Source organism: Tiliqua scincoides, chromosome 4 (genome assembly GCF_035046505.1).
Source record: "Tiliqua scincoides isolate rTilSci1 chromosome 4, rTilSci1.hap2, whole genome shotgun sequence".
Taxonomy (NCBI): Eukaryota; Metazoa; Chordata; class Lepidosauria; order Squamata; family Scincidae; genus Tiliqua; species Tiliqua scincoides.
Genome location: NC_089824.1, coordinates 160660706 through 160685578, shown reverse-complemented (window position 1 = coordinate 160685578; position 24873 = coordinate 160660706). Strand labels below are relative to the sequence as shown.

At 45.4% G+C, this 24873-nt stretch overlaps 1 protein-coding gene across 1 annotated transcript; it reads right to left on the bottom strand.

Moving 5' to 3' along the window:
* Positions 1 to 881: 881 nt before the first annotated feature.
* TAL1 (TAL bHLH transcription factor 1, erythroid differentiation factor) lies at positions 882 to 24000 on the bottom strand. The gene is made up of 6 exons (XM_066625611.1): positions 23901 to 24000; positions 16635 to 16947; positions 14798 to 15400; positions 12880 to 12971; positions 4647 to 4766; positions 882 to 2171 (listed from the first exon to the last, which is right to left on the bottom strand). Exons 3-6 carry the CDS (start codon positions 15397 to 15399, stop codon positions 1753 to 1755), a joined length of 1233 nt encoding a protein of 410 aa, XP_066481708.1. The 5' UTR covers position 15400; positions 16635 to 16947; positions 23901 to 24000; the 3' UTR covers positions 882 to 1752.
* Positions 24001 to 24873: the final 873 nt, after the last annotated feature.

Here is a 24873-nt window from a genome sequence, read left to right as displayed (position 1 = left end):
CAAAGCCATTTTGGCAAGGCTGAATCAGTGGAGACGGAAGCATGAGGTTGGGCTGATAGGTGCACACTTAAACTATATGTAAAAAGACTGTGAGAATCATTAAGAGCAATGCTTCAATTCTGGAGAGAAAGCAAAAATCCTTAATGAAATCCACAAGCCACACACTTCAGTTCTGCACAGTTTCAAATCACAGCCTTTTCTGTAGCCATCTAAAAACAATACCTTCTGTTATTTGAACATTGGAAAGAGTTTCTGATTTGGCAGTCTCTGAATACACAGGCATTGGCTATAATCCTCAATGGTCATACAATAAAGTAATCCTGAAATGGTCTCAAACACTTCAGTGGAACTGAGCAAGGTAGAGCCTGGGAATTGCACTCTCATGATGGCAAAACAGCTGGATCCATTTTTTAGCTTTTGAATAAAGTACTGGCAGCCCAATCCTATCCATACTTTCCTGGGAGTAAGCCCCATAAACTCTAATGGAACTTACTTCTCAGTAGAGGTGTATAGGATTGGGCTGTGGGACAGGAAAAATGGCTGAGTGGGCATATTCTACAGAAAATAGCACTCCATGAACACAGTCCCCTAGGAGCCCTGAAAAAGACCCCTAAAGTAAATGGCACAGCATAGTTGGCCATTTCCTAGTCTCTGGAGCACAGGCAATCCTCAAATTTACTAATAAATTATTTTGGAGACTGCCCAATAATTTCCATGGGTCTTGTGCAAGAAACATTCTTGGTGTTTTGTCCCCCATGACTTTTCCAAAAGTAAATCAAAACGAGACAAAATGCATTATTGAAAATGTTATACCAGTTATATATATATATAAATACACACACACACACACTCACACACACACGTACAGAAGCACAATTTCTCATCGCAGCTATTTCAAGAAAATTAAAATGAGTAGACCCCAAGATCACAACTCCATAGATATACTGTTGCTTACTCATATCAGAAGAAATTATCACTGTGATGAGGTATCAGAAGTTGGGAAACAAATCCACTGGTGTACCTTTTTCATTCAGCAGATACTGCATATTGGAATTAAACAGAAAGAATTCCACATCATAAATACAAGATCTCCAACAATCCAAAGTTGGACTAGATTTTTATATATAAAAATATAGCCCAACTTTGAATATATATAAAAGAAAAACCAAACGAATCCACAACACAAAGTCAACCATTCCGTAGTCAGGGAAATTTCCTTTCCTCTGTAAAATAAAGGCAAAACTCTTGAGTGGAAATACGTTGCACAGACAAGTTGCTTAAATTTCCTCAAAATAAGCTGGATAAAAACCACAAAGCATGAATGATCTATAAAGGCGTCCATTACCACGTACACATATTACAGAAGATGCTTGGGTCCAACTAGCTGAGGCCCAGGATGGTGAGAGGAGGGGCAGGACTGAGCTATTCTGTAGAAAAACCAAACATCAGTCCAACCATTTGTAAGCCTTCTATGAATGCAAGATGAGGTGCCCACATATGCCATCCCTTTAGTGTTCAAAAACAACACAGATAACAAGACAACCCATAGGGATGATGCTTCATTAGTGGCCTAAGCAATGAAGATGGTCAAGGTTTGATCCAACTGTTCTTTCTCATCCTGTTGTCTTGTTCATGTTGAAAGAAAATTCAGGAAGTCCCCATTTCTTTTTTTAGATAATGATGGGAGAAGGGCATGCATAAATTCCAAATACTAGGTATTCAAGGGCTTGCCTGTGCCTCACTGTAGGTTCATCATCGCTGTGCATTGCTTTCAATTGGAAGAATAGATTGGTGGAGACCCCTTATATGCTTGGGGTCTAACGTTTCGTGTTCCTCTGTAAAACTGTCTGGGCTTCCTGCTCCATCTAAGGAGCTTCCACAGCTCGAGTTTGGGGACAACATGTCCTGAAGGAGGTCTTCTTGCACTATGCCAGTGTCCTTGTTTATTTTACCCCTTTGATTTCCTTCCTCTTCTTGGTCATTGAGCAGCTTGGCCAAGAAGTTGATGTATTTCATAGCCAAGCGTAAGATTTCATTCTTGCTGAGCTTTTTGTCAGGTGGATGCGTTGGAATGAGCTTGCGAAGCTCAGCAAAAGCCCCATTGACATTCTGCTGCCTCCACCTCTCACGGCTATTCGTAAATATGCGACGGACCACCTTTGTATGAGGACCTAAAAATGACAAGTAATGCAAGTTTAGAAGCGCAAAGAAATCATAACTATGTGCACTTAATGTAAGGTTCATTTTTGGTTCAAAGCATGGTTCAAAGCATGACTTGCAAGTTGTGTACCTTAACAAAGCCAATCTAACATTCAAAATGTTGGCATGACTACATCATCCATCACCATAGTAGGAGATTAAAGTTGAGCATATTATTTGATAGATGCCCAATTCTTTCTTTTTGTACAATGTGGGGCAAACCATCTTCAACTGTAGCCCACAGGGACTATATATATTCTTCTCTAATACCTTCTAGAATATCATAATTAGTGATATCATCCCACGATGCTAAGCTACTGTAATTATCAGAGCATTCATAGCAAAGAAAAATAGCCGTATACCTTTTACAGAATACAAATATAGGGGGGGAAATGCTGTTTCGTAATCAACGTGATAAGGGGGAGTCTCCTGTATTTTAAAATTTTGCCCAAGTTCAGTTTTAAACCAGATGTTCTATAGATCCATTGACCAAATGCACAGCAATTCACACCACTAAACATATACTGATTTCTCTTCAACGATAATACAAAGTGTTGGGGGTGGGGGTTTAGAAAAGTTTTGTTGCTCACACTTCAACCATTACTTTATTTAAGAGCTCCATTGGTATCCATCCTAAAAACATTATGACTTCTTGGCAAGGTGCTCTGTTCCACCCCGACAGATTTCTGTCCATCTTCTGAGAATAATTGTGAAGTTTAATGGGACCAGGAAAGTCATTGCTAAAAGATTCTCAGTAGCGGCCAAGGATCAAATGGCCCTAGAGACTCTGCTGCCTTATCAGATGTTCTAGGCTGGTCTGTTGAACTGTAATTGAAAATCCTCCTCTGAGTTAGGATGCTATATTTTTCAATGCTCAGCAATTATATAGATAAGGAGGCAGCTCTAATCTTATGATGGGAAATCACTCTTCTCAACGCATCTGGTTTTTTTAAAAACTTATTTGCATTTGTTGCATATATTCCAAGATTTATTCCTACTATTACCATGCAGTAAAGAAGTACAATTGGAATTGAAACCTATATTTTCTAAACATTATACAAACTCAGGTCTAAATCTAAATAAGAACATAAGAATAATAATATAATATTATTATTATATAATATTAATAAACATAATAAATAGTATTATATCATAGTATAAGCTATCCTCTGGCATTATTTTTTCTATACACTTATAGTCTTGGAATCTAATTCATGTATGATAAAAGCAAAACACATATTAAAAACAGAATACATATTATACCCAGGCAAATATCTGGAAGATAGCAACAATGAGAATAACTTAATAAAACAGCCAGTATATTAAGGGATATTTCACTACAGTCCACAGGCTGTCTTAGGGCCCAATCCTAAACTGACCCAGTACTAGCGCTGAGCCCTAGTGCCAGTGCTGGATGCCAGAAAGCACATTTATGGTACCCGTTGAGCAGGGAGAGAGGTCTGGTTGCTTCCTGGCACCTGCTGGGTACAGTGGTAGCTGCTTTGACAACACTGCTCCAGTGGGCGCTGGGAAGGTCAGAATTGGGCTGCCCATGGTTCAGAGCTAGTGCAGTAGAGTGATTAAGTTCATGGGCTTGAAGTCCTCAGTTTCAATTGCAGTTCAGCCATGGAACTTACTCATGTGGCTCTCAGTCACATACATCGTATTGGAATAATAATGCTAATCTACTTTAAAGGATGGTTGCTATGTAGCAGTTACTGAGAAGCATGTGAAATGTTTAGAGCATTTCAGGAAGCGCAACTTAAATGTTGTGTATTATCATTTCCATAAACCTTTAAAGCTTGCCTGTGATTAAATTGCAGTTCAGCCAATTCTCTGCACAAGCTGAAAATCGTATGATTTATTATTTGGACTGGCTTGTCCATTATTCATGCAATCCAATTTGATGGTGTGATGTTGATGCTATGACATCAGAAACTGCTATATGTTGAATGACCTAACATGACCATTGGTCCATCTAGCTCAGTATTGTCTGTGTTGATCAGCAGCTGCTTTCTGGGGTTTCAGGTTCTTTTCCTGGTTGAGAGAACAGGGATTGAAACTGGAACTTTCTGCAAACAAAGCAGATGATCAGCCACTGAGCAATGGCCTGTTGCTCCCCAAAGACACATATGCTGTGAGTCCTTGAGAACTAAACATTCTTGTGGCTGAGACCCAGGGTTGGAAAGGGGACAGCAATTCAGAACTTTGCAGACCCACAAACCATTTCATGCCTTTGTTTTTCACACATGACTAGAAAATAAAAATATTCAGACTTAGATGGTTTTTGTGGTTTGCAATGCTCGACTGCAGGTAGTCCCCACACCCTGGGTAAGATAAAAAGGAACAAGGAAGTATAGAAGTATGAGAGATCCAGCAATGGCATGCCTAGCAACTATCCCAGCTTAAACTCAAAGCAGGAAGTTGATCGTGTGGGATACGCCCACCTGATCCTAAAAGATGATCCTGCTCAATGCTCCAGAGGAAGGCAAAAAAGCCTCGGTGTCTGTCAATGTGTCGTGGAGGACATTTCCTTCCTGATGCCAACCCAGGCGACCAGTTCAACCCTGTGCATAAGAGCAAGAATCACCAAATGTTAAAAGCAGAAGGCAGTAGCAATTGGCATTTCCCTTTCTTTTCTGCAAGCAGCATTTACCCATATACCAAATGACACTGTGCAAAAATAAGAAAACCACACAATTGGCTTTATTAGCATCATTCGTCCTATTATGAAATTGACCCCTTTTTGTCAGCAGACGTGATAATGAAGAGTAACTGGGGATGGAATGAAGAATCTGAGATCAACCTTTGCAAAAATGAAATCTAAAGCTATTGAAGGTGATTCATTACACTTGGTTCTTGGTCTGCAAAATGAGAAGCACAAAGGCTAAAAGCTCATTGCTGGATACCCAGCTCCCTGATCCAGTAGCCCTAGTTCAAGAGATGAAAGGGAATTAGATGAACTAATTCTTATAGAAAAGAATTCTGCATGTGCTCACAATCGCCTGAAGTTACAGATGAAGAACAGGTTCCCATATGCCAGGCCACACCCATCTTTACACTAACACTAATAATTACACTAATTAGTAATGTTTTTGAAATCTGAGAATAAAGAAATCCCCTACTCCAGCATCTCCACATTCCAACTAAAAGAAGCAGGTACATAATTTGTATTTTTGTCAGGGGTCGAGATGGGCATCTATACCAAGGGGATAGATGTAGCAGTGCAGGATGCTGCTCTGGGGAGCACCCAAGGCTTTTGAGGGCCTTGGTGTTTGGTGGGAGACACACAAGACTATATCTTGTGGCCTGATGGAAAGTTTTAAAAGCAGAAGCGCTCTGAGGGTTTGAAAGTTAGATCTCGAGGCAGCAAAGAGTTAGAGCAATGAATACAGCAGACAAGTATAGTAGCTAGATGCAGAAGGAAGGCTTGATGCAGAAGAAGAAGAAGAAGAAGAAGAAGAAGAAGAAGAAGAAGAAGAAGAAGAAGAAGAAGAAGAAGAAGTAGTAGTAGTAGTAGTAGTCCTGAGATTCTGCCTTTTATTCCTTTTTTATTCCTTTTCCAAACATTAAACAGGCTGGGGTTTTCCATTTTCTCATCTTGTTTACAATACTAACCCATGAGTCAATAGTCTGCGTAATAGGGACTTAGAGGATGTTAAGACTCACACTGGCTGTAACCAGTAGTCCTTCTAGCTAAACCACAATCACATTTCTAGATATGATTCTTTATAACATCACCTTGTTGACAGGCTACAAAGCCTCAGACTGAGCATGTCGCCAAGGCCGCATCAAGTTTGCTCTGCGCATGTGCAAAGTGTGCTTTGCTTCATTGCCAACATACAAGGCTAAGGCTTGCGCCTGTGTAGATAACCACTACAGATAGGTGCATGGTCTTATGGACGGGAGGAAGGGGTCAGGATTAGGAACTAGGATGTAATTGTGTGAGATGATTGTGCAATTGTGCATGTACAAAATATTAAATATTTATTGCAATATTGCAAAAACATTTATTTAGTGCAACAGAAGTTGTCCCATCTGCTGACAAATTTTAATACAAACTACAGCAAAGTTTGAAAATTGACTTCTGGAGCCATTATTGTACAGTTTAGAAATCTTGAAATCTTTAAGAAATCTTTAAGAATGTAGCACACCTAAGATTACTGAGGATTATGTCTGCTTCTATTCAAATGTTCAGACTGACAGGATACTTTCACTTCCCACAAACATGGAGAGTAAAATTAAATGAGGCCTGAGCAACTGACTGTAAAAATTCATCCTTGGAAGCATTTTAGCAATATGAGTTTAAGAATCATCAAGGATAGTACAAGTTTTGAATCTAAATTTTCTACTCTAATTGGTAGCTAGGCTAGGCTCAGTCTAGATAGCTAATCTGGGTCTTAAACCCTCTAGTCCTATGGACATTTTTCTTAAGTTACAAGAACTTTGGCAAAAGTAGTTGATTGTACTGTACAGGGCTTCTTTTCATAGGAACATAGAGCTGGTTTGTACAAAAAGTTCATCCAGTTCAGCCTCTTTTCAAATGGCAGAGCTATCCATCCTTAGTCCTCTCCAAGTCATACTTTAGAATCTGATCACATTGCCAAGGTATGTCACAAGCTAAATGTAATTGTTGAAGGTGAATATGCCACCTTGAACCATTATAGCTAGTGGCAATTTAAGTGTGGACGTAGTAGCAATTTTCATTCACAGAGCACCAGGTCAGAAACATTTTCCACCAAGGAACATTTCCCTGTTACTTTCGGTTGTCTAACATCAACATTGTCAGATTTTAGCTCAGTGGAAGAGCACATGATTTGCATGTGAAAGGTCCCAGGTTCAATCTCCAATGTCTCCAAGCAGGGAGGAAAAAGGTCAGAAACCCTGGCAAGCCACTACCTGTTAGGCTCAAACACTATCAAGATAGATGGGTCAGTGGTCTGACTAAATATAAAGCTGTGTTCTGTGATCCTATGAAAGGAGAGGCCTTAGAACAGAATCTAAGAAACCAAACAGACCACCTTGTTCAATCTTCTTCACCAAAGACATTCTGAGTACAGCTGCCTGGTCAGCCATGTCCTGAAAATGCCCAAGGAAGGTGATTCCAAAACAATCTTCATTTTAAAAGATTATCGTTTATTCCGGAACATGGCTGTTCCCTGTTAAAAACTCCATGCATAAAGTAGATGTTTCATAGCTTCAGTGCTCTCTTATTTCTTGCCCTTGGATCTGATACACCTAATACTCAATAACCCACAAGAATGAGCCCATCCTTTTGCCACTTGAACCTATGAATTGTTATTCCAAGCAAAACCTGGGAGATAATAACAATAGTATTCTATAGCACTTTTTTAGATCATTATGCTTTGCATTCCTTGAGGGCCCAAATCCCATCCAGTTTACCAGAGCTGCTCAGCCATGTCAATGGGGCGTGCACTGCATCCTATGATGAGGAGGCAATCACAGAGGCCTCCACAAGGTAAAAGAATGTTATTTTCCTTACCTCGGGGCTGCATTGTGGCTGCATCAGCACTGGAAAGTTGGATAGGATTGGGCCCTAATTCATGTAAGACTCCTGTAAGGTAGATTGATATAATTAGCTCTATATTACTAGAGTTCAGGCTGAGGTCAAAAGATAAGAACATGAGAGAGAGAGAGAGAGAGATGATAATACATAACCATATAAATAGCATTATTATGTGAAACTGACGACTAACAAAAAGAGGGACAATTCAGGGGTCACAACTAAGTAAAGTTTTCATTAGGGCAAACCAAAATGACAAAATCTTAAGCAAGATTCGAATCTTCCAAAGAATTTTCAAATATTTTGCCCTTACTCACTGGGCAAAGAGGCACCTTTTAAGTGATGGCTTTCTTATACTGAGCATGAGGAAAGCAATTGTTCCTAGTCAGCTCACCATAGCATCCTTTCCAGTGATTGTTTGCCAATGCCTCTAAACTTTTTCTGGACTGCAAGCCCTTTGGGACAGAGAACTATCTAATTTCTTTGGGCAAATAAGATACTTTGTGAAGTTTTCTGTTGAAAAGCAGTATAAAAATATTCACAATCATCATAACCTGTTATTTTCTGCAAGGGAAACTTAATAATACACAGTGAGTCATGGGCCACTGCCTTTCCTCTCCCTGGCAGTCTGCCCTTTAAGACTCCTTCTTCTGATATCCTGGTCAACTGCAAGGGCAATGGTTACTGGGCTGGGACAATTTTGAATTTTCTTTGTAATGGTTTCTTTGTAATTTTCTTTGTAACTCTAGGCAATGGTTATCTTTAATCCAATGAGACAAAGTATTACTTATGCTAATAACCCCTGCCTGCCTCTGGCTGTCTGAGAATTACCTTCTCTTCTGCCACACTCCTACATTGGAAGCACTGTCTTCAAACTACCCTGCAAATAGACTGACTATTAAGGAAACATCCCAAGTTTTCCATTTCTATGTCCCTTTGAGAAATATCATCTAATCACTCCTGTCTATTAGCAATTATGGTCAGTAACCCAGTAGTCAGAACAGTATTACTGTTTCCATCAACTGAAAAACAATCCTCCCAAAATAGGTTGTAGGAAAAACCCTGGTGTATCAAGATTGCAGCTTCCAGTAACCTCAGTTGGTAACATGCACCAAACCAGAACTGTAGAAAGCAAAGCAATATATTAAAATTACAACAACCTTACTGCATACACAAACTAGTCATTGTTTGTTGTGAACGACTGCATGGCTCATCCTGAAGTATTTCAATGGAATTACTTCCACATGATTGCATTGATTCTTTGCCAGCACTCTAATGCACTTAGGGTGCAATCCTCACCCCTTATGTCAGTGCTTTCCAGCCCTGGCATAGTGGTGCCAATGGGACGTGTGCTGCATCCTGCAGTTGGGTGTCACTCATGGAGGCCTCCTCAAAGTAAGGGAATGTTTGTTCCCTTACCTCAGAGCTATGTGCAAAGTTATGTGCATGCAGAGTTGCCCTTTATGTTGAGATATATGGGGAAGCTCAGTTGCACAGGAGCTTCATGATCACATTAGTGGACACAAGAAACTCTGGCTTGGAGGCAATTAAATTTACAGTCCAGGTGCTCATGTGACGCCATTTTACACACATTTGGAAATGCACATTGCTCCTTTGCATTTCACACTTTACATTGGCAGGCATAGGCTACAATCCTACCCACACTTTCCTGGGAGTGAGCCCTATTGGCTACAGTGGGACTTACTTCTGAGTAGACATGCATAAGTTTGGGCTTATAATCAAGAAACTGCCACACCATGTAAAGTGTGAATCTGCTCTTAATGAAGACATTTCCAGCAGCAAGCCTCCCACAGCCCCAGAATCTGTAATTGCTGAACTATTCAATATGTCAATTGGAGTCATCCTCACTTGAAAATTAGTCCTGTTGCACTGTCATACTTTAAAACTTAATTTAGAACCTATGTCTTTTAAATGGGCTGTCTGATTTATGTCCAGTCTGTATATATATTGTGATCATTTCCATTTTTAAATGCTCCTCCCCGCTGCAAAAAAAACACAACAAAACCATAAAGCTTTGATCAAATTTTATCATTCCTTTTCAATTAATAGATGTTATGGTATACATACAGAGCTAGCTAGAGCTGTGGCTGTTAAAGTATCAACTGTTCATAAATGAGTGTTAAGCATTTTTTTAAGCATCTGGCAAATATATGTCAAAAAATTAGACGACGCAAATTTGGTATTTTGAAAATGGTATTTTGAAAATGGTATTTTGAAAATTATTTTGAAAATACATTTCTAAAAAGCCAGATGTTTGAATATTTGTCTTTTTTAAGGGCACAATTCTAACCAGGTCTACTCAGAAGTAAGTCCTATTTTGTTCAATGGGGTTTACTCTCAGGAAAGTGCAGTTAGGATTGCAGCCTTAGTTTGATTCCAATTTAAAAATGAATTAGTTATTTGATTTTTAGCCAATTAGTTATTTTTAGCCAATTAGTTATTTGATTTTTCTCTGTAAACCGCTTTGTGAACTTTTAGTTGAAAAGCGGTATATAAATACTGTTAATAATAATAAAATAATTAGCACATTTTTCCTATGAGTATTTACTCAGAAATAAGTCCCACTGTGTTAAGGGCTGCAGTCATGGAAAAGTAATACAATCATGAACAAATCACTAACTATAAAAATAATACCTTTACTAGGACCAATTAAAATAGTGAGTAATCTTACAGAACTCTTCATCAAGCTGGATTCTAGAGTAAAACAAAGGGGCAGAGGAAGACAAAGTACAAACAATGGTAGGGCTTTTCCATCATGCCCAAATGTGTTTCTCCCTGTCTCCCACTGTGCTTACATAAGAACATAAGAACAGCCCCACCGGATCAGGCCACAGGCCCATCTAGTCCTGCTTCCTGTATCTCACAGCGGCCCACCAAATGCCCCAGGGAGCACACCAGATAACAAGAGACCTGCATCCTGGTGCCCTCCCTTGCATCTGACATAGCCCATTTCTAAAATCAGGAGGTTGCACATACACATCATGGCTTGTAACCCATAATAGATTTTTTTCTCCAGAAACTTGTCCAATCCCCTTTTAAAGGCATCCAGGCCAGATGCTGTCAGCACATCCCGTGACAAGGAGTTCCACAGACCAACCACATGCTGAGTAAAGAAATATTTTCTTTTTGTCTGTCCTAACCCTCCCAACGCTCAATTTTAGTGGATGTCCCCTGGTTCTGGTATTATGTGAGAGTGAAAAGAGCATCTCTCTATCCACTTAATGCTTGGTTTAATGTCCAGCGTAATGAATGCTCAGTACTCTGGGATATCATGAGCAGTCCCCATAAAGCTATTGTTGACTTTGATTTTGAGATTTTTGTCCAGTGGACAAATCTATTATTTTTTATATCCCTAAATGTTTCTAATACTTTGAACACAGCACAATGTGCAACATCTTCCTTGAGGGGTATTCTCACACTGGGTGATTATGCTAAATTAATATACAGTCATTATTAATTCGTACAGTATTATTATATACTGCTTTTGAACAAACATTTTTCAAAGTAGAATCTCTGACTAAATAAATGGAAAGATGATTTCCTGCCTCAAAATGGCTCACAATCTAAAAAGAATGCAGAGAGGCATCTGCAAACAGCCACTGAAAAAGATTACATGTGAATCAGGACCATCATCTCACCTTGCTAAAAATAAGAGATCTGTCACTTCAAAGTGCCTCTTTGCCCAGGTAGCAGTTATTCTAAGGTAAGCATTCTATGGTCACAACAGCAAATGAGTTGTGGGTGGCAGCCACCCATTCATTCTTTTCAAGTAGTTCCTAGGGTTGAAGTTGCTAATTCAGTTTATTATTCTGCATCAGTAAGACCTGCTCCTTATCCTCAGCTTTCTTTGTTCCAGAGCCACTCAACTTGCAATCCACCATCCCAGCCATGCATGGCAGCCCATCAGGGGCTCAATAAACCTCTAGTTTTTGCTGTCTGCCTGGGGTTGCAAAAAAAGAAAAAAAAGAAGGGTTGTCAAGAAACTAGCAGGGCAGGCCACAATGAATGGATGGTAGGCTCTGTTTGGTGTGACAAGTAACAAGTTGTGTATGCCTGGTTCTTATCTATAGAAGATGTTACTATTGGGACCCAGAGCTCACAGCTGCCAGGACAATTAAAGACTCACTAAGGAACTCACTAAGGTACATCAGTACCTACACTGAGTTTATGGTGCTCCTATGGTAAAGAATGAGCTCTTCGTTACACACAGGTTCTTCTTTACTGATTTACTTCATTTGGACATTTCTGCACTAGTCCAAGTCTGAGATAGATAAGGAGGCTCATAAAGTCCACAATCAGCCACAGTCTGGAGCAGCCTATAAGGAGTGCCAGGGTGTATTTCAGTTTACAGCCAGCTCTGGACTCAGCTCAGAGTGGATAATGGAAGAGACCATCCCCCCTCCTAGCAAATCAGAATGAAATGTCTTCAAATTAACACTTCGTTGACATTCTTCCTTTTCTATCAGCAGAGCTCAAATAGGTAAGTCTGAAAGAAGCTCAGGCTTGCACTCTGGTGAGGCTGCAGTAGGAGACAGTTAATTGGGGAAGAGCCACTGAGAATAAAATTCTAGTTAAATGTGTGATAAATTACAGGTAGAATGGCCATAACCTCTTGCTGAATTGTTGCCCATTTGCTGCCCATCCTATTCACTCATCTGCTGTGTGGGGCACACCTCATTACAGCAAAGGAAGGATGGAATGGATGACAGGAGGGGGGGAATGAACAGAAGAAGCTGCAGGTGCCTCATTTTCAAATTCAAGAGAATAACAGGGTTTTCTGGGTTGCAGCACAGAAGCCCCAGTTGATGGTCCAAAGCCTACCTCCCTCAATAAGCCCCCCAGGGTCCAGGCATCATCAGCATGTTCTTTTGGACTGCAAAATGATCACTCTGCCAATGGACCCCTGCATGCTACATTAACAGAAATTCGTGAATAGCACAAGAGGACTCAGAAATAGCTATGCAAATACTGTGCTCTGTTTAATCCCAGTTTGTTCATCCTCCTCTTCCTCATGGTTTATTACTTTAGCCATAGGCCAGGATCTGCTCTAGCAAAGTTCCAACTGCAGCAGTAACTCTTCAGGAATTAATTAGCAGCTATGATTTTATCCAGAGAGAGTAAAAAGATTTCCTCACCATCAGAGAGCTCCACTTCATAGGGGGATGGTCTTCTTTTCACTCTGTTATTGTTGTACATGGAGAAGTTGTCTGGCTCTCCAAAAAATCCACTGCAATGCAAGAGGCAGAAAATATACAAGGTAAAGAAAACCCAGGTGGTATCAATCAGCAGATCTCTATTGAAATCAAGGGGAATTCCACGTAATTCCCTGTACCAGAAAAAATACTGTAGAGCAGGGGTGCTCAATAGGTGGATCACGATCTACCGGTAGATCGCGAGGCAAAATGAGTAGATCTCGGAGCCCTGTCTCTCCAAACTGTTAATATGTCAGTTTCGTCTAGTGACTAGATGAAACTGACATATTTAGCTGACACTGACACTGACACTTTAGCTGCTCTTCAGGCATGCAGCAACAAAACTGACAAAACTGACTAGACTCCAGCAGGGGCTCCATACATTAAAGGGGGTGTCTGTCAGACGCTTCCTTCCCCCCTGGTAGATCTCCGGGCCTTGCTGGGTTTCAAAGTAGCTCTCGAACCAAAAAAGTGTGAGCACCCCTGCTGGAGAGAGAGAGAGAGAGTGTGTGTGTGTGAGAGAGAGAGAGAACGCGCATTTGTAATGTAGGTACACACCATGAATGCTCATCACACACACATTTTGTATGTAGTCCATCCAAGGATGGGAAAATCAAGATGCATTCCACACCTGCCTTAAGCATTTCTCTAACAGAAAGATTAAGATATACCTAATTTGCAGCAGCTTCTTGGATGCTTCACCCGGTTAAAGCACTTGAGTCCAAGGAATCATTATCAAAGCATCCATTTAGAAGTCAGGCTGCTTTACAGGGCTTTCGTTCACAGTAGACATGTGGATGCAACGCAGTGAGAAAGACCGACAGCAATTGCCTTGCTAGCCATGGATGCGAGGCACCTACAAAAATATTCAGTGAAATCTTTTCTTTCCACTTAAAAAAAAAATGCCATTCAAACAGTGCCTTTAGGCAGTTCCCTAAGGAAGAAAAAAAGTCCAGAGCACAAGCATCGCCCTTGATAGTGTTATATTCTTGCTATGGCTATGAATAGCAGTCAGAGAGCACTCGACCATTTCAATCTGAACAACCAAAGACTTTGCAAGAGAAGGTTTCATACATGCTACATTTGGGGGAAATGATGTAGTCCATCTGTGAGCTAATGAATTTTGACACTGGGGCTGACATCCGATCCATACTTCAGTCCTATTGACTATAATGGGATGTACTTTGACTAGACATGCATAGGATTGGGCTCTCTGGCTGCTGCCACAGCACCCAGCAGACAAAAAGCAAAAGGACCGACAGGCACATGCAAGGAAAGATCCTTTGCTTCCGCTCCCACGATGAAGTCCGGCCGATTGATAGACTAAACTGATAGGCTAAACAAAAGCCCAAAAAACTACGCATGAAGAGTAGACGCGCAGCACCACCTTATGCAGGGATGCTCAGAAGGCTGTCCCAAGGCGCCTGCTCGCCAAGTAAGTGTGCGCAGGAGGGCAGCTTCAGGCAAGGCAAGGCAAGGCAAGGAAACCTAAGAATGGTCACTGTGCTCCACAGCCCAGCTCCGAGGGTCGCATTAAAAGCGGGGAGAGGAGGCGGGGTAGGAAAGGAAAGAGAAAAGGCATCTATTGTAGAGCGTCATCACTGCAGAAGGATGATGATGATGATGATGATAAAGTAATGGATGGTAGTGATAAATAACAACAATAATAAAATGATGATTATGATGATCAAAATGTTAATAATAATGATGATGATAAAATAATAATTATAATAATTATTATAATAAGATGATGATGATAAAATATTAATGATAATAAAGTGATGATGATGATGATGATGACAACAGCAACAACCACGAGCCCAGATCTGCGAGGGGCTGCCAGGGTCCCATCACCCCCCACCCCACCCGGAGGGAGCCCCGGGCTGAGGCCGGAGGGACGGACCTGCCGGCGGCGCTGAGCGGGGGTCCGAGGCCGTAGAGCATGGCCCTGGCTGGCGGCTGGAGCGGGAGGGCGGGCGCTGCGGTGGGGCTGAGCTGCACCATGCGGACGTCGCTGCTGCTGCTGCTGCTGCTGCTGCCGCCGGGGGGCGTGCCGGTGCCTGCGGCGGGGGCGAGGGCGACGGCTGCGGCGGGCTCTGCGCGCTGCGCTGCTCTGCTGCTGCTGCCGCTGGTCTCCCGCAGGCTCTGCATGGCGCCGGCCGGCGCGTCCCTGCCTTTTAAGGGGCGGCCGCCGCGCACCAGCTCGATCACGGGCACCGGCGCGGCGGGGGGCCCCGGGCCGGGGGAGGGGGGCGGCCGGCCCGTCTCCTTGGCAACCCCATTGAGCAGCGCCGGCTCCCCAGGGAGGGACATCCCCCCGCGCCGCACAGCCCCGCCGCCGCCGCTGCTGCTGCCGGAGTCCAAGCCCAGGTCCGGCTCGCCGACGCCCTCCGCCCCGGCTCCGGCTCCGGCTCCGCGCGCTGCATCCCGCGGCGGGTCACTGGGGGACCTTTCCATCAGCATCCTGGGGGAAGACCAGAGGAGAGCCGTCAAGGAAGGGCGCGGGGGGGCGGCGGGGGAGGAGGAGGAGGGAAGAGGAAGGGCGAAGGGGGAGGAGGAGGAAGGCGAGGGGAGGGGGAAGCGAGGAAGGAGGACGAGAAGGGGGGGAAGAGACCCACGCAGGGAAAGGGGGCGCAGGAAGGGAGCCAGTCTGGGGCGGCAGAAGAAGCGACTTCTCCAGACATCTCCCCATTGCACCACCAGTGCGGTGTGTCCTGAGACCCCACGCGGGGGGGGGGGCTTTTCGCTGAGATCCTGCGGGCCTTGCCCAGTGGAGAGCCTTCCTTCGAGGGTCTTCTGCCCGGGCAAGCTACATGGGCCAGAGAAGACGCAAGGCCATCGTGGGTGGGGGTGGTGGTTCCGAGCTGTGGACAAGGAAAGGAGCAGCACGAAATGGGGGACCCTTCGCTGCCATCCCCAGTTCTCAACTTTGCCCAGCTTGTCTGCTCCCTTCTCCTTTGCAAATTTCCCCCACCTTGTTTAGGTACACAATAGCGGGAACAGGCTGCGATCCTATCCACACTTAACCGGGAGTAAACCCGATGGATTATCATGGAACTTTCTTCTGAGAAGCTATGCATAGGATACCGCCCAAAGTGTGGGCGCCTGTGTGTTTTTTGGCAAGGGTATGGATGCCCTTGCGTGATGCCATTACAGCAGAACGGGGGGGGGGGGGGCTAAGGCAAGACCAGAGGTTCAGATCAACCCTTTGCCTGCGGTTGATGGTGGCTAAATGAGAGAGAGAGAGAGAGAGAGAGAGAGAGAGCGAGAGAGAGAGAGAGAGAGAGAATTTAGTACTAAGGTTCGAATCAAACCTGGCACTGCGCTTTGTTGCTGCTGGAGACATAGAAATGCCACTCAGGCAGCCACCCCAAAGAGAAGCGTTTTTTCAATAGTATGGCTGGTGAGAATGGGGTGGGAGGGGGGGAGGCGGCAGAAAGGAAGCACAGCACATCAAAAGAAAGAAAGAAAGAAAGAAAGAAAGAAAGAAAGAAAGAAAGAAAGAAAGAAAGAAAGAAATTCCTCTGTCCTCATTCATCTCAAAGTGAAATCCTGGCTCCGTTTCCGTGATTTCGACCTTGCAATAAGGCATGACGCTGCCCTTTTCAATTAACTCTGCACAAACGTGTCGAGGAGTTCGGCTGTTGCGCTTGAGAAGGGTCACCCCAGCCCTGCCCCAGAGGGCCCCAGAAACGCACTTGTCCAGATCTCAGCGGCGCGCCGCTTCGAGAGGCGAGAGGCTGGCGGGCGTCATCTCCGCGGACGAGCTCCTGGATCCACTACGGGGGAACGTGTCCTTCTGCTCCGATACGAGACTCCTAATACGGGCGTTCGAGGGTCGGGACTTCAGCCGCTTTCAAACCCCGTGGGACGCATTTCTCCTGCCACGGACGCGGAAAAGTCTCACTCCAAGCAGGCCTGTGAGGTGCAGGCGAGGGGAAGGCAGCGGGCCGAAGTCCATCCGCTTCTGGGTCTCAGGCCGGCGCGTCCCTAGTAGACCGTATGGCACTCCTGGGGAGAAAGAACATCCACACTCTGAGATGTGCTGCCGGGAGACGGTCGAGCCTCCTCGGACTCTGCTTTAGGGGCGCAAACCGCTTTGGGGGTGGAGGGTACTCGGTCTGGCAGGGACAACCCCAAACACGGGACTTCTGTCCCTGTCGTGCGTAGGGCTAAGCCTCGTTGGCTACATCCTATCTATGCACACATCCTTGGGACCAAGCCCCACTGAATACAATGAGACCTACTTTTGAGTAGCCCCGCTTAGGTTTGGGCTGTGAGACTGGAGTCCCACGCACACTGCGAGCCCAAGCCTATGCGTGTGTACTCAGAAGTGAGCCCCATTATAGTCAATGGGGCTTACTCTCCGGCAAGTGCGGATAGAACTGCACCCTGACTCGGCAGTGCACCCCATGGAAATCCGCTCGATGCAGAGTCACAAGTGTGTTTTCTCAGAAGTCCCACGAAGTACAGCAGGATTAATTTTATTCCCTAGGAAGTGTGTGTGAGTGTGTGATTCAGTTTTTACCTGCCTTGTACATAGACTTCACGGAGATGTACATCAGAGTTCACAAACAAACAAACACAATCCCATTTGAAAGGCCCCCTTATTTATTTATTTATTTATTTATTTATTTATTTATTTATTTATTTATTTATTTATTTATTTATAAGCGCTTAAATGCAGCCAGGGCGATGATCTCCGTTGTCAATTTCACGCCTCACCTTTAAACCCAGTCCGGGCCTCGCCCTGCGGTGTAGTAAAACTAGGGTAGGGAGAAGGAATGGATGGGGTAGGAACCAGGTGCTCTGTCGCCTGAAGCCACGGGCGGTGGGCCTCGTTTTTGCCCACACCCCGAGGCTTCTCTGAAGAGCCTTGCCGCTCTTTGCAGCCATATATCTGCTCCGAGCCCTCCCCCCCAAAAATCTGCAGTATTAGTTCTTAAAGAGGGCACAATCCTAGGCATGTCTGCTCAGAAGTAAGTTCTGTTGTGTTCAGTGGGGCTTACTCTCAGGAAAGTGTGGAGAGGATTGCAGCCTCAGTCAAATCAATGGGGAGGGTCGGTGTGTGGGGTGACCCTAGTTAAAAGCGCCACCCGCAGCCTCAGCCCACCCCCCGGAGGGTTGCTGGAGCTTGGAAGGCTGCAACGCCACGCTGCACTTCTTGGTGGGCCACAGAGACCAGGAATGAAAGGGTGGCCCAATATCAGAGATGTTTACGAGGAAAAGGGTTCTCTGGAACCGACTCCCAAATCAAGGTACGCTGGAACTGCACCTTGAAGACAGTCTCGAAAGTCCTTCCGATTTGAGGCTGAGAAATGGAGTCGCCACACATTCGCCTAAGGACTGCTTGCTACTACGAGTAGTGATCCATGTGGTTTTCCGGAACAGCGGCACCACGAAATCCACGGCTGTTGCTGAAATGTGGGGACCCCCCACCCGACCAGGTTGATTCTGGAAGAAGAGGGCGTGAATGGGTTCCACCAGCAAACGCTATTTCAGCGTCACTGAACCGTTTTGGGCTGGAAACAGATTTCAGTCTAAAATCAACGGGCCTGTAGAACGACGCTGCTTTCCTTGACCGGTGAAAATGTGGCCAGGGACACGTCATCAGAACGAAACAAACCCCCCTTTGCCTGTCCAGAAATGCCCTCGACAAGAGGGGGATTCTCCTAATGTCAGGCTCCTAAAAACTCTGGTTTCCATCTGAATTTACTCTCCCAGTGCGCAGTTTGGGTGGGAGGAAGAATTTAAAAGGGGGGGTAGGGTGACCAGAAGTCCTCTTTTTCCAGGACATGTCCTCTTTTTTAGCCTCATGTCCTGGAAAAGAACTTAAATGTCTTCTTTTTCCCTGCGAGTGGGCCCCTGCAGGCAGCGCATAGCCTTCTTGTAATTAATAAACCACATGCAATATAGTTTTAAATTTAATAAGTAATACAGTATTTAAATTAACCACATGAAATCCATCTACGAGTCTTTTCCGCTTTTGTCATGCCCTACATTCTTTTTGGGTGTCCTATATTTTGGGGTGCCTGGTCCTCTTTTGTGATCACCCTGGGGGGGGGGGGGTTCACGATAAAAAATAGCTCAGCCGAGACTCTGACCAGCCGGGGTCTCTCCCAGTCCCACTGCCTCCCTCCTCTTTTAATTGGACTTCTTGATACTGTAAAGGGAGATAGAACGTAAGCCTGTCAGATTTTAGCAGGGACAATCTCCCGTCTCCTGGTTCGACAAAACCCCTCTCATTGTCAGGGCCGCCTCCTCTCCTCCCACCTCCTGCGGAAGAGAGAGGAGACCCCCCCCCCCCGCAGTAGGCAGCATGTCTTTCATTCGGGGTGGGACCGCTTGGTTGCTTCTGATCATTCCCAACCTTGGAGCGCAGGAAGGCTGCGTCTCGGCTCTTGGGTGTGGAACTGGGGTTGATCTGATCATCCCGCACCTATGATACAGAACTCGCAGCACAATTCAACCTCGTTGAATTGTATATGTATATTTGTTGTATATGACCCCTTCCCTCCCCACACACTAAGTATTTTCCCCCAACGCCCTTTGAGGACCGGAGAAATCTGCAGTGACGTGGCGTAGTTGAGGGGCCCTGCTGAAAATGGGGTTTCACATGCGCCCACCCTTTTATGTAGGGCCTGTTTGTCTTGCTTTCTTTTTCGTGGGATCGCCAGGATTGGGCCCTTCGTTTTCACTTCTGCTCTCAGCGTGACCCTGCTTTAAAAACTCTCTTTGGAAGCAACAAAACCATCTTTTCTCCAACTCTAGTTTCCTCCCTCCTGTGGGAACTTATTAGATCGAGCACTGTTTCTCAGACGGTGGGTCATGACCCATTAGGTGGCTCGCTAGCCCATTTCAGGTGGGTCCCCATTCATAACAATATTCTGTTTTTAGTTTATTAGACTTGATGCCAACGTAATATGTGACTGCATTTGGGGAGATCTGTACTTTGAACAGGCTACCAAGCATATGCTCTCAACAATGATAGTCAATGGGGCTTAATCCTGGGTAAGTGTGGATAGGATGGCAGCCTAGGATTGTTAAAAAATTTTCCTGCTTGCTGATGTCACTTCCGGTCATGTCATCACGTCCAGGTGAATGACATCGCTTCCGGTGGGTCCCGACAGATTGCCATTCTAAAAAGTGGGTCCTGGACTAACATGTTTGAGAACCGCTAGAGATTAGAGACACTTTAGAACCCAAGCCTGTCCATATCTGCACCGAAGTAAATCCCATTCGAGTCAATGGGGGCCTATTCCCAGGCATGTGTGGACAGGATTGCAGTCTGAGTTAGGAGACCTCGACCCTCGAGGCAGCCCGATGGCGCGTATGTCTCGCACCGACCCCTGGCTCTCGAGTAACCGCTGGTCAATCAGTGCGTCTGCTCAAGAAGTAAACGGTTTGCAAACTGCAGATAAGCAGCACGGTCAGGCAGGGGTCTTCTCGGGGCCCAAACGAGATGAGGCCTTCAAACACTTCACCGTGTCCTACAGGTCTGGTTGGTGTTTTTGTGTGTGTGCCTTTTTCAATAGAAAGTTGAGGGGAGAGAAGATCCGGACCGGGACCGCGGCACACCTGGAGGGAAGTCTGGCACCCCGAGCCGTTCCCCACCAAAAATTCCCTCCCCCCAGTGGTGCTGTTTGCTCTATTTAGGGTTTTGTAAGACTGGATAGAGAGAGCCTAGGTTATTGGTCTGGGCTCAAGCATCCTTTGCACACGCTCGTTTCCAATAGCCTGCTCAACTGAGAAATGACAAAAAAGCAAAATAAAGGAGATCTCGAGGAGACCCAGGCCGGAGGTGGAGCGACACCCACCCACGATCCACTGAAGGAACGACATGCAGAACGTAGCCACGGCCACGAAGTCAATCCCCCCCTCCCCTTAGAGGAAGATGGATCTATTGAAGTGTACTATGAAGCCTGCATATTCAGAGGCAGGGCACATTCGAGAGCTGAATTACTGGGAGGAGCAGCAGGGAAAAGTCATCCCTTTCATTCTGGCATTATATTTGGTTTGCCTTTACATCCGTCCCTTGCTTTTCTGCATGGGGGGCTCTCAGATACTTTTAATAGTGGACTCCGGTGGAGAGTCTCTGCTTCAACTGCCCCCCCCACCGAGCGTCCCTGCTGAAACACCAAAACAATGCCCCCCCATTGCAGTACATTCATCAATGAACAGCGCAAGCCCAGACACACCCACCTACTCAGAAGTAAGAGCCCAAGCCTCTGTATGTCTACTCAGAAGTAAGTCCCATTATAGTCAGTGAGGCTTACTCCCAGGAAAGTGTGGCTAGGATTGCAGCCTAAGTCCCATTGTGTTCAAGTGTGTATAGGGTTGCAAGACTTAAAAACAACCAGAACACGAAGACATCCGCGGGAAGCGGGACGCTGGACTACATCAGGGCCCTGTAGCCTGAGATGAAGATGTTCTGAAACATGCCTTGGCATTAAGGGACCAAGAGTATCATCAGCCACAAATCTCTAAACCGACTAAGAGGCCAATCTTAGCCATATCTACTCAGAAGTAAATCCCATTGTAGTCAATGGGGCTTACTTCCAGGTAAGTGTGCATAGAATTGCAGCCAAATCCAAATTTCATCACCACAGTTGACACCTCCTCTCTAAGGCACGCAACCACCAGGCATCTTCTGGGGTTTCTTAATACATATTATTAATTTTAATAACATCAGTGTATTAATTGCTCCAAAGGCATCCGAAGGCATTAATTTCTTAATGCAGATTATTTCTCTCGCATGCCTTCGGAGCACCAACCCCTGGTACTGTACATACCATCATTCCCTCCAAATGCTTTAGAGCAGCATCCTATGCTTGTCTACTCAGAAGTAAGTCCCATAGCATTCAACAGGGCTTACTCCCAGGAAAATGTGGATAGGATTGGGCTCTTAGAGCATAATGCTATGCATGTTTACTCAGAAGTGAGTACATGGTGTTAAATCGGGCTTATTCCTACGAAAGTGTGTATAGGATTGCAGCCTTAGGCACGCAATGCAGGAGTACACACATAACGCTATGATCGATTATCAGTACTGTATCAGCTGTCGATGCTTTCTGTTGCGAATGGTCACCGTTGTCAATTGATCCACGTTTAAACTCTGCCACGAACGGTCAGGCAGACAAAGCCTCCTGCATCTCACATCCTTGGGCCCCATTGTTGACATTTCTTTTGCCTTTTTCTCCACCTATCTCCTCCACAAGCACGGCTCCATACTGAGGAGAACGCTTCGTGCATCTGATGAAGTGGACTGTGGTCCACGAGGAGCTGTGTTCATGTGCCACGTGAAATGTGCTAAGCCCCAAGATGCCCCAAGTCCCTTCGTTGTTCCACTGTCCAATATATCCTCTAACATAAAGGCACCGGGCTCTATATATGTTCCGGGCAGATAAATGAGCGAGGTCACACCACTTCCAGCAGTAGAAAGTGGCTATACACAAAAATGTGCTCTATATATGCATGTGCATGTTTCTTATGTGTGCGTGCATTTGTTTTGTTTGCTTGCTTTTTTTTTTTATTCTTTTTTTTTTCTAATTAGGGTCTTTTTGGCTTTTCAAGACACTTACAGAAATAGCCCTTGGACTGGAAGTTGAAAAGCTCCAAGATCAGACCAGCCAATTGAGGGCTACCTGATAGGAAACTGTTGGAGTCGGTAGGAAATGTGTGTGTGTGTGTGTGTGTGTGTGTGTGTGTGAGAGAGAGAGAGAGAGAGAGAGAGAGAGAGAGAGAGAGCCCAATCCTACTCAGGTCTACTCAGAAGTAAGTCCCATTATGATCAATGGGGCTTACTCCCAGGAAAGTATTGGCAGGCTCGTAGTCTAAAATATCAGTGAAATCAGTAAATTTGGGTTAGACACCCCATCAGCTGAATATGGTTATAAACAATCCAGATGGTGCCTGGGATTCCTTCCTTCCTTTTAATACCTGCTCAATCTACCAACAGTAGATGTTTCAGATCAAACCCTGTTTCGGATCAGGAGCCATCAACAGTGAAGCGCGCTGAGCATTTTTGCTGGGGCCGGACCCTCGCGGAGCCTCCCGGCACCCTGGTCTTGGGCAATGTATTCGGGCTCTGAAACCACGGCCGAAGGGCTGTGGACCTGGAGGCCCGCTCTCTCTCCTCGCGCTGCTGAGCCTTCCTCCATCCGACTCACTGGGTTTTCCTTCCCTTCCCTTGGATCTCGCAGTGGAACCCCACCTTTCACTTTCACCTTCGCAATCAAATTACTGGGGGAGGGGAGGAGGCGTGAAAGAGCCTTCCGTGGGAAATTAATCCCCCCCCCCCACTCCCCAAGTCTTTTGTTTCCGCATTCCGCAGACATCTTCAGGCAGGATTCATTCTGCGAAGTGCCCCCCACCCCCACACACACTCTCCAGGCTACAGACAACGACAGGTTTAACACAACGCACTCCAGGACCGATTTCGACGCTTTTCTGCGGCTGTTTGAACTTTCCAGTCAAAGCCCCCTACGAGCAAACCGGATCTGGAGTCAAAGCGACCCACCAACTAGTCTCACTTACCCCAGAGCCCAGTCCTCTGCATGTCTCCTTAGAAATAAGCCCCATTTTCGTCTATGGTATTTACTCATAGATAAATACGAATAAGGATTGCAGACTTAGAGCCCAAGCCTATGCATAGCCTACTCAGAGCTAAGTCCCATTATAGTCAATGGGAAACACTCCCAGGTAAGTGTGGAGAGGATTGCAGCCTTAGTCCTATGCAGAAGTAAATTACTCAGTCCTTACTCAGAAGTAAATTCCATTATAGCCAATGGGGCTTACTGCCAAATAAGTGTGGATAGGCTTGCAACCTTAGCGCCCCAGCCTATGCATGTCTACTCAAAAGTAAGTCCCATTATAGTCAATGTGTGCACAGGATTGTAGCCTCAGAGCACATCCCGGGGGCAAAGCAAGCGGGCTCGGTGCAGGCAGCCTCTCCCTTTACTCACCGTTCGCTTCTCACGGGGGACCGTGGCCGGAGCCATGTTGCGTGGCCTATCGCTGGCGCCCGGCTCCACGCGGGGATTGGTCCGGTGCCGCCTCCCTGGCTGCCACTGGGTGGCTGCGCAGCGCCGGGATCTCCCTCCCGCCCCGCGTCCTGCTTCCTATTTAGTATGGAGAGCGGAACGCGGAGCAATGTGGCCGAGAGAGATAAGGCGCTCGCACCGGCCCGCCCGCCCCGATAAGCCCCCGAGCCCATTCTTATGAAATGATTCATTATTAGGGGGACATTTTATCGGAGGGAGGCGGAAAATTAGTGCCGGGATATATATGCAACTCTGGGATGCGGGCCTTGCAGCTCGTGTGTGTGTATGTGTGTCTCTGCCTGCTCAGATGCTCTTTAAAGACAACCAACGAGGAGACTGTGGGGGGGAGAGAAAGAGTAATGAAATATTCAGCAGGACTGCCCACATTTAAATAGCGATCCTTTATTTTAGCTCTCTTGGAGGTTTTTATCCTCTCCTCCTCCTTACCGCCTCTCCAGCATGTGTGTGTGCCCCCCCCCCCACAATTAAATGTGGAACACATACCCGGCTCTTAATTAAATGTAATGATCCAAAATAAAACTGCTCGAGCTATTGAAAGTGGGTGGGTGGTTGTGTGTGTGGCGAAATGGCTGAAGACTGCGGCCTGTCCTGTACTATTTGGTAAACAAAAGAAATGGATATTGAAGATCTTTCTAACTGCCCCCGCCCTCCAAAATATTCATCGTAAGCATCAATTGGTGAGGTTGGCCGATTTAATTGGATCTCCAATGGAGCAAAGTGGGGGAGGCAACGAAAGGAAGCTATTTTAAGAACAAAAGCTGATTGGAGTGCAGCATGGAAACAAAAAATCCTGCAGATACTTTTTTAACCTTTTCGTGAGTTGAGATTGAGCTGGATGTCTTGGATTAATTTCCAAGGGGATACACCAGACTCA